Genomic DNA, 9,152 nt, shown 5'->3' with positions numbered 1-9,152 from the left:
AACATTTGCACACAGGAAACATGTTTTAGAACAATATTTCCTGTAAAAAGAGTCACAACATAAACAATATACGAGTAATTCATTGTGTTCCCTTCTGAGATCTACGTAAAGAATCTCAGACTTCACAAACCAAATGTTTAGTTCATGTAAAAAACGCAGCAGTTGGATTTGAAACCCGAGGAACACGCCTAGATATTGCTGATGGGTGAACACAAGGGTTCCATGCGCACAATAACATGGCCGTCGTGTCGTTTTTGTAACAAAACTTTATTGGCTTCTCTAGTCCGTTCATCATCTCAATAACAGGTACAGCCTGGGAAATCATACCACGAAAGTAGGGAGTGAAAGGGGTCTGTGGAGAGGGGACCTAGAACAAATAAGACAAAGGTATGGGAAGGCTTCTGCTACAAAATTTGGTATTGAGGTGACAGTCAGAAATAAAGCCATACAAAAATGTCTGTCATGCATACTCGAGAAAAAACAAACAAAACTAAAAAAAACACACATTTTTAGTGTTTTTGTACATTTTTGTAAACAATATCCTTCTAGAGATCATATCAAAACACGTTATGGCAAGTAACAAAAATAAGGGATATAACACGAAAAATGGATGTTCTATGAGGCATCTATAATGCAACACTGCTTGGCGTGGATGACTTTACAGAAGAAAAAAAAAAATACATTTGCATTTTGATGAATCACTTGCTCTAGAACTGTAAACACAGGCAGTGTAAAAATGATTATACAATATGTCCAAATCTATACTACAAGTATTTCCACTACATACATGAAACGCATGTCCCTGCTTTCTTGCGCTTTTGTGATATGAGGTATATTTAGGTCAATCGTATTGTCTTTTTCTTTTCTCCATTCATCACTCGCTATTTTTCTCTTTCACAAAAAAAGCATGGTGTTCGGAGTGAAGCGGCTGGTCAGTCAAGTCTTTGTTCCCTGTGATCTGAGCAGCTTCAAAGTCCCTTAGCTGTGGAGCTCACAGACGCAGGAAAAGGAAAGGGGGGCTGGAGTGTTGGCTCACAGGAAATCAACTAAATTAAATATCAACCCTGGCTGCCGGGAAAGAATGGCTTTAACCACGGAAGACAAAGAAGGCCATTGTTGTCGTTGTTCTTCAGAGTGCAGGGCTGCATCAACTTTCCTGTATTACTGAGGTTCTGGTGATTATTTGCCCAAAAATAATCTGTTGGTTGTGACTAATGGAGAATAAATAAGAGGTTTGCGTATGCAGTCAACATACTCAAAAGGGGTACAGAAAAGGATTCCAGCATGTCAGCCCGACTCTTAAAAACACTTAAATACAAAGAACGTCTCTCAAAATATTGTATAACAAAATTATGGCAAGTCATCTTTTTACACCACCCGACAACCGCAAGGAAAACACCTCCCGACTCTCTTCTACTCACGAGAATAAGCAAAAAAATTATACATTTAAATGCCCGTATTCATGCCTCGTCATCCTCAACCACCCGCCCCGCCCCCCCACCCCCATTCACAGTTTTCTCCTCTTAAAAATAATAATAATCATTAGCATAATAGTCACTTATCACATCTGCAGATTAAATGGGTTGTTGCCGTTTCCAATGCTGATATGTTTTTTTTTTTTAAAAAGTGCTTGTTTGAATCCACCGACGAGAACAACAGCGTGAGGAAGGAGACTTCTCACGGTTTCTAATTGACATCATGGAGAGAACATTTAGCGTATCGACACATTTCAAACATCGCCACCAGCAGTGGCGTTGTGTGTCACATGCAGTATGTTCAAACACCCACTGTACTTGTCGCCGCACGGGTTAAACTCCACTGTTACTGATATTACCTTGTGTAAAAAGTCGTCGAAGAAGGAAAACCCGGGTGTTTTCACACGACAGTACCGTAATCTAGACAAATCTACCAGAGTAGAAAAGAGTAATTTGTAGTCCTGATAAATAAACAAAAAACAAAAGCTTTGTCGTCTTAAAGTACACCGGTAAAAACTGTGCTAATTGCATCTCATCATACAAAGTTTTATTACACAATTTTGCCTATTTCCTGAGTTCATAAGTTTCTTGTAACAGACAATATATACTTTTTTTTGCCATTTGAAATCTGGGCCTTTCCCTGCCACAATTGTTATTATTGAAATCATCAACATTATTCAATATTACTTTACAATGGTTTCATGATTGGTAAAACAAGAGTTCAGAAAAGGTCAAAGAAGTTCATAGCTACCCTCTAGACGTTTTAAATTACATCTCAAACTACGGTTTATGCTCATATCAAAAACACTACTTATGAACAAACAAAAAAATAAAAGACTAAATACATAGAAAAATTAGTATTTAAAAAATTGCATTTGAGGCCATGGAAGACCCTCCCTGGTCATTTTTGCATTTACTTTAATGGCAGTGTTTAAAAAAAACAAACTTTGCTACAAGAACAAAATTAGGATGGGTATAGGCGCCATATGGACAGGAACCAAAAAAAAATCCCGACTAGGTTCACCTCAACTGAACCTTATCTGAAACTTTGGCTTGTCGGGGTTTTTGATCCTGTACTTACTGGCTCGCTGACGTCAGCTAACAAGCTGGTATACCCTGAGAATTCTGACACTGGAGTTCGTATTCTGTGGTCCACCTCCGTCCCCGGATCACTGGCATAACTTAGAGGGGTCCTCCGCCCCGACTTGAACTGGGAGCCGAAGGCCTGGGCGAAGTTCTCGATCTGGTATGTTGGCTCTTTAGGCGGATTCAGCGAGGAAAGTTCAGGGTAGCTGGACCCGTTGGTGGGCGCTCCAGTCCCACCACCCTTCTGTTGCCCCTTCGAGCCTTCTGTTTGGACAGTCAGGTCCTGGGGAGGTAGGTTAAAAGATCCAGGAGAGTGCTGCTTCTCCAACTGATCGGTGAGCTCCTGAGATGGAGTCAGCTGCTGGTGGCTGGTGGAATCCAAGCTGAGGTGGTAACCTGCCTGGGAAGGAGAGCTGACCAGCATGCCGTAGTGAGATTTGGAAGAAGACGACGAGGAAACTGAAGAAGGGGCTACGATAGGCAGGGGAGAGGACACATTGGGAGGATAGCCACAGTCCAGTGGGGACGTACTATACACGTGTTTGTCAGAGAAGAGTGGCCCCGTTGGACTAGAGCTGCTGGACAAGAGTGGAAAAGGACCCGTTGGACCAAGGCTAGGGAAGGGTCCACTGTGGCTGGTGCGCTCCAGGGCCTGAAGGAGGAACTTTGAGTATTCACTCATCACAGCAGTTTTATCACCTCCATTTGTCGAGTCGTCTTCCAACTCCGGGGTCACAGGGGCTGCAGGCTGAAGGTCTACGTGATGTGGATGGTCTGACAGGTCAAAGCTCACGTCGTGGTGGTGAGCGCCCTCTGGCTTATGGCTATAATGCTCCAGCAAACTTTGCAGCACCTCGTCCGGAATGCCTGACTTGTCGTGCTTGAGCTCCAGGGGTGTCGCGTCCAGCATGGCCAGAGTGGGTTCTGGACCCAAGGAGCCATGGATTACACCATTTCCCTGGGACGACATGTGAAGAGAACCGGCTCCATAGTCATTATTAACTGCATGGAGGTAGCGGCGCTTTTTCACAAACTGCATTGCATCGTCGTAGTTGCTGCTACTGGTGGTTGGACCCTGCTTGTTGCCTGCAGCTCCCTGAAGAAGTCCCATATTTTCCAGCCCAGAAGAGTCAACATGATCTATAGAGCTGGGTTTCTGAACCAAAAGTTTTTGTCCGTCAGTGCCATCGTCCATGGAGAGGAGGCCTTTGTCAAGACCCTTGCGTCCAGCTTTTTTGAAAACCAATTTGGGAGAGCGGCCCTGCATTGCCGGGCCAGACCCTGAGGGGTGCTCCATGTCATAATCCTGCAGGTCAATTCCTGCAGACGACAAGGACGCCGCATTTGTATTCTTTTTTCTTTTGCGCTCAATGCCCTCACCATTTTTGGGCTTGGCCTTCTTGCGTCCGGAAGCAGAAGTGTTTCCCTGAGTGAGTGAGTAGCTGCCTTGGCCTAGTTCTGCTTCGCTGAGATCTAGCATGCTTGGGTCCATGCCTTTCTTTATGGCTTCTCCACACGTCCGCTTGTGCTTCAGTAACCGATCTGTTCTTGAGAAAAACTAGAGAAGACAGAGACCAAAAAAAAACTTGAATAAATCATTCTGTTTTAGTAGCAGAACGAACATGAGGTTACATTTCAAGACCTTCACATTACAGCAACATTAAGAAATCAAGGTCAGATGTTCACCTGCTGGCATGTGTCACAGCGATACGGCTTCTCGCCACTGTGTGTCCTTTTGTGTCGCTCCATGTGGTACTTTTGGATAAAACGCATGTTGCACTGGTCACAGCTGAAAGGCTTCTCTCCTGCAAAATTAGAGAATTAACAATTTACCTTGTTTCTTGTGATGAAAAAAGTGAGCATAGAACAGTGATTCTCAATTTCTGGGTCAGGACCTATAACTATAAGTTGACCATTTTTATTTGACTACTATTATTTTTGCAATTGCAATTAGGGGCCACACAGCATATCAGTCTTATTCCTCTTCAAACCAACTTGGGTTTTCTTTCCTCATCAAATCTTTCTTCTTTACGTTACCTTTTTCTACATTAATGAACCCCATTGGTTGTCTTCTTCTACCTCAAACGTTCTTCTTTCAACACCCCAAGTCACTTTCTTAATGTGTCTATAGTGACATCTACAAACTTTTCTACAGTCTTTTTAATCTCACTCACTGGTGACTTCCAATGAAAACCTGAACATTGTCAAATCTGACTCTTCTAATTCTGCTTATCTTTGTTTCAAAGATATTCTCAACAAGGAAGGGCCCACTATTCTCCTATAAGACCAGCCAATATATGTTTTTCTGTCGCAGAGCAGTTGTGAAGGACATCAATAGATTCTGTCCTTGAACAGTAGAGCTAGGCTGGTGATTTATGCCATCCATACATCATTAAGACTGCTTAACAGTGTCCCCGCTTCGTTTGTGTGTTTTGAAAGGCATTTAGAAATAAATAAGAAAAACACTCACCACTGTGGATCTTTTCATGTCGCTGCAGCAGATATTTCTGAATGAAGCTCATGTTGCACTGATTGCATCGGAAAGGCCTCTCACCTGTGCGATCAAGAATACAACCATTCGCACGGCACATTAAATAAAGCAGAGTCATGCATCGAGATGAAAAACACAGTCAATCAGACTGCACACCGCATTTTTAAACCTTAAAGCACAGGATTCAAGAGGCATTCCCAGCATCGATGATGACTAATTCACACAGAAACAGATGACTCATCGTGGAGTCACTGTTGGCTGGAACTCAGCTTGTTGAATTCTATAAGGGTGACTCATCCGCTGAAGGTCTGCTGTCTGGAAACTGCTTCTTGTTCATCGCTTACTCATACATGACCGACAAAGCCAGGAGAGGTCTTATGCAGCTGAGAATATTTTTGGACGCGACTGAGCAGTGAAAGCCTCTCACCTGTGTGTATTAGCACGTGTCTGCGCAAGTGGTAGGAGCTGCGGAAGGCAGCGTTGCAGTGCTCACAGATGTGTGGCTTGGAGTTGGGTGAGAGACAGGCTCCGTCTGCGTCCATCATCATGGCCTGTGAAGTAATGCAACACATAGTTTAGAACCTTTGGAATATTTACTCATGAAGATGGTAATACAAACACAATATTGCTCGTGCTTAAATAGAAAGTTACCTTAGCAGCATCGTTGCGTTTCCTTCGAGTTTTGCCTTGCTGGCCATCACCTCTCCTCCCTCTTCTACCCGATGACTCCTTTGGCTCTTTCCCCGACCTTCCTGATAACTAATGGTAAAAATAAGGTTAAAACCTGAATTCGGAGGACTTTCTAAAAGATGCATTTCAATATCTATAAACAATATCTTACTGGTTCTTCAAGGGAGCGAATGTTGTTGTGGCTGAGATCATGCAAGAGCATGTTCTGGTGATTTTGGTGATGGTTGCCATAAGACATATCCGACATGTCGTTGCCGCTCTTTCCCACACCGCCTCCTGCACAGTTTCCTCCTACGCCTGCGTTCCCTCCATAGACAGGCATACGGTAATCCAGTTCACTCATCCGCTCCTGCTTTATGCCCATACTGTGGAGGAAGCCGCCAGTGTTCACGACCGTGCCACCTTGGTGGTCCGGGGGCGAGTCACGTTCCTTCTTTAGGATCATCTCCTGGGGAATCTCACCCATGACGGACTGAGACGTAAGCCGTGTAAAACTGGTGACCGGCGGCAGGTGGCTGAACATAAGCATACCCGGCGCAAAATTAGGGTCCATGCCACCATTGCGCAAAAATTCATTCCCCAATTTGTCTTGTATAATACTCATTGTGTTTTGTATCGCTGAGTGCAGGGGAGGAGTAGGGCAACAGATCTAAACAGGAACACCAGAGTTGAATAATCTGGAAAAAATACAAAAGAAAAAAGATTTAGAAGATAGATTTGTAATGAAAATAGCTACCTTTTTATAAAAAAAACACATTTGAATGAGCCTCATTTGTTGTCAAGTAAGGTTGAGATACAACAAAATGATTTTCAAGTATATGGATTAAAAATAACTTTGAAACATTGTTAGATCACCAGAGTCCTGTTGAAGAGATTACTTAAATTATGTACAGATTAAAAAAAACAATACATGCATGTTCCAATTGCCTCTTATAAAGACGTGGATCTAATAAAGATGAAATACTATTTCCTGTCAACGGGATTTAGGTGTTCATGATTTCATAAATAAGATTATAAATAGGAACGTGTAAACAGTTATTTAAAATAAGCTTGTGTGAACACACTGACGTCGCGTCTCAGCAGTGGTTCACAGTTATCTAAAACATGACGATATTTAGGTCAAATCTACTCTGTCATTTTTTGCACAGACGCAGGCAGGCGACTCGCTTGTATCGAAGCAAGAAGCCTGTATATTTAGCGTTTTTAGATCCGAACCGGTCTTCACGACCATTTGTCAACGCAACACTGAACACAAGAGAAAGCGACCACGGGCTTTTGTGATGCATAACAGTTAGCCTGCTAGCTAGTCTGCTAACTGGCTAGCCACGATGAACCCAACGAGCCTCGATCAAAACATTGGTTCGAACCGCACATTAAAAAGCAAAAAAAAAACATAGTTCCATCGAGATGAATGTACCTGCGCTGGTTACATTCAAAACTTCTTTTTGTACATCATTTCTAAGCCATTTTTTTGGACAGTTTCCCCTCACACTGCAGCTAACTAGCTAACACCACCTGGATGCTATTAAAGCCTCCCGTTGAGGATGTTTCCTCCGATACTAAAGTAGCAGATCGAAATGGAGCCGTTTTTATTTTTACAACTGACGTCGCTTCTCCGCGACAACGTCTCAGAAATATACAGAGGCGGTTATTTACTCTAGAAAAAAACTAGCCAAACGAAAACAATCCCATACAACAGATAAACAGCGACACATATACGTGTTTATGTTGAACAACCCATTGTGTTGCTGTAGCTGAGTTTATTTTGTAATACGACAATATTGGGACAATAATAACAATAACAACAACAACAAAAAAGGATTATACTGTAGCAATGAATCACAATGGATTCGCAAGTTTCAACGCCACTGTGTATCAATACTGGGACTCAAGAGTGGAAGGTCACTGTGTAGGAATGGTTCTCCAGTTGCCCAGCTTTGATGATGCTGGTGAAATGAAATCTGCCCCATGGCTGCTCCACGTATTGATGGACCTTCTGAAATTACATCTTCCCTTACGAGCCAGAGGAAAAATCAAACCACACGAACACCCCAAGAAATAAGAGGTTTTTTTTTTTTAAAAGCTGATCTGTACCTTAAACTAGAAGCCATTGAATCACAAACGTAGAAATACTGTTTTCCCAGATTAATTCAGTCGTACCTACGAATCCACGTGAACAAAGGATACATAAACATCGATTGATCTCCAACAGATGTGCAGCAGAACCATGCGTTAAATAAAAACAACAACAAGCATCTGTAAACTGCCTCAGTATTGCAACAGAATAACTGATTCTAGACCAGACTAGCAAAAACAATCCTTCGACGTTTTCTGTACCCGCGGCTCTTCCTTCGAAGGAGGATTTCGATGTGACAAAAATATCGCATCTGATCACCACGACGCTGTTTTTTTTATATCCCACATGTCAACATCGCCTCCCAGAGTTATGGAAATAACCTCGATTATTGAGCATGAAGCCGCCACGAGTTAGCAGCTAGCCTCCGCCGCCGCCGCAGCAGCAGCAGGGCCCAGGCAACACAAACAATGATGCTCCGTCTGCGCCGAGAACTCCCTCGTCTCGTTTTTCGACAAAAAACACAGCGTTTGCTCCGAATCCGGGTTTAAGTCCCGTCCGCACTCACCTACACATGACCCCGGCTGAGTAAAAAAGGGGTTTAAGTCCACCGGTTTACGCCGTTTTCGGGGGTTTTATTGCCAAAACATTGTTCTCCGGCGGTTGCTGCTTCCTTCCATCTTGTCCTGGCGCGGGGAATTGTGGGTGCTGAGGACGGGTCGTGAGAGGAGAAAGGCGAAGGCTGCGGAGGATTGATGCGGTCATCGTCACTCGGCTGATCGATTTCACGCTAGAATTCTACAATGATATTTTTTACTATGACTAAAAATATGAACAAACAAAGAAAACATATTTTTGGCAACATAATGCCTCTGATGCAAATATTAACTATCCGCATTTTCCCTTTTTCACATTCGAGAAAAGTTATCGGAATAAATGCTTATCAAATTATTGTCGTTTTTTCCCAACATTAAAGACAGTGGAATAAGTAAATGGGTTGAAACAGATTATTTATCTATTTAACAATTAAAAGCTTTCAGCGAAAAAAAAAAAAAAAAAAAAAAAACATATATACACAAACACTAGGGGTGTGTATTGGCGATACGATAGTATCATGATAAAGTAGTGTGTGATAAAGTAGGAACAATAAATATTTTTAGTATTTCCAGTATATCTAGTTTCTTTCAGGATCAACTTTAAAATTCTGGTTCTTACTTTCAGGTCTATTCATGGTCAGGCTCCTCCTTACATTATTGATCTGATCCAGCCTTACACCCCAGCTCGGGCTCTGAGGTCTGTGGATCAGAATCTACTTATGGTTCCACGCACACGGTTC

General features: G+C 42.6%; 1 protein-coding gene across 1 annotated transcript; it reads right to left on the bottom strand.

The window, feature by feature from the left end:
• Positions 1–250: 250 nt before the first annotated feature.
• On the bottom strand, positions 251–8,546 carry znf281b (zinc finger protein 281b). The gene is made up of 7 exons (XM_087794096.1): positions 8,385–8,546; positions 5,894–6,419; positions 5,704–5,811; positions 5,480–5,603; positions 5,032–5,115; positions 4,248–4,366; positions 251–4,119 (listed from the first exon to the last, which is right to left on the bottom strand). Exons 2-7 carry the CDS (start codon positions 6,344–6,346, stop codon positions 2,512–2,514), a joined length of 2,496 nt encoding a protein of 831 aa, XP_087650222.1. The 5' UTR covers positions 6,347–6,419; positions 8,385–8,546; the 3' UTR covers positions 251–2,511.
• Between the last annotated feature and the right edge of the window lie 606 nt (positions 8,547–9,152).

Source organism: Callionymus lyra, chromosome 6 (assembly GCF_982586985.1).
Source record: "Callionymus lyra chromosome 6, fCalLyr1.hap1.1, whole genome shotgun sequence".
Classification (NCBI taxonomy): domain Eukaryota; kingdom Metazoa; phylum Chordata; class Actinopteri; order Syngnathiformes; family Callionymidae; genus Callionymus; species Callionymus lyra.
Note: the sequence above shows the minus strand (reverse complement) of the source record. Positions and strands in the feature narration are given on the sequence as shown.

Excerpts from the sequence above, each read along its gene's own strand:
- znf281b (XM_087794096.1), bottom strand. The coding sequence starts at position 6,346 with ATGAGTATTATACAAGACAAATTGGGGAATGAATTTTTGCGCAATGGT. Across the intron at positions 5,604-5,703 it reads AACGCAACGATGCTGCTAAG|GCCATGATGATGGACGCAGA; the intron begins GTAACTTTCTAT and ends ATTACTTCACAG. Across the intron at positions 4,120-4,247 it reads GCTGTGACACATGCCAGCAG|TTTTTCTCAAGAACAGATCG; the intron begins GTGAACATCTGA and ends TGTCTTCTCTAG.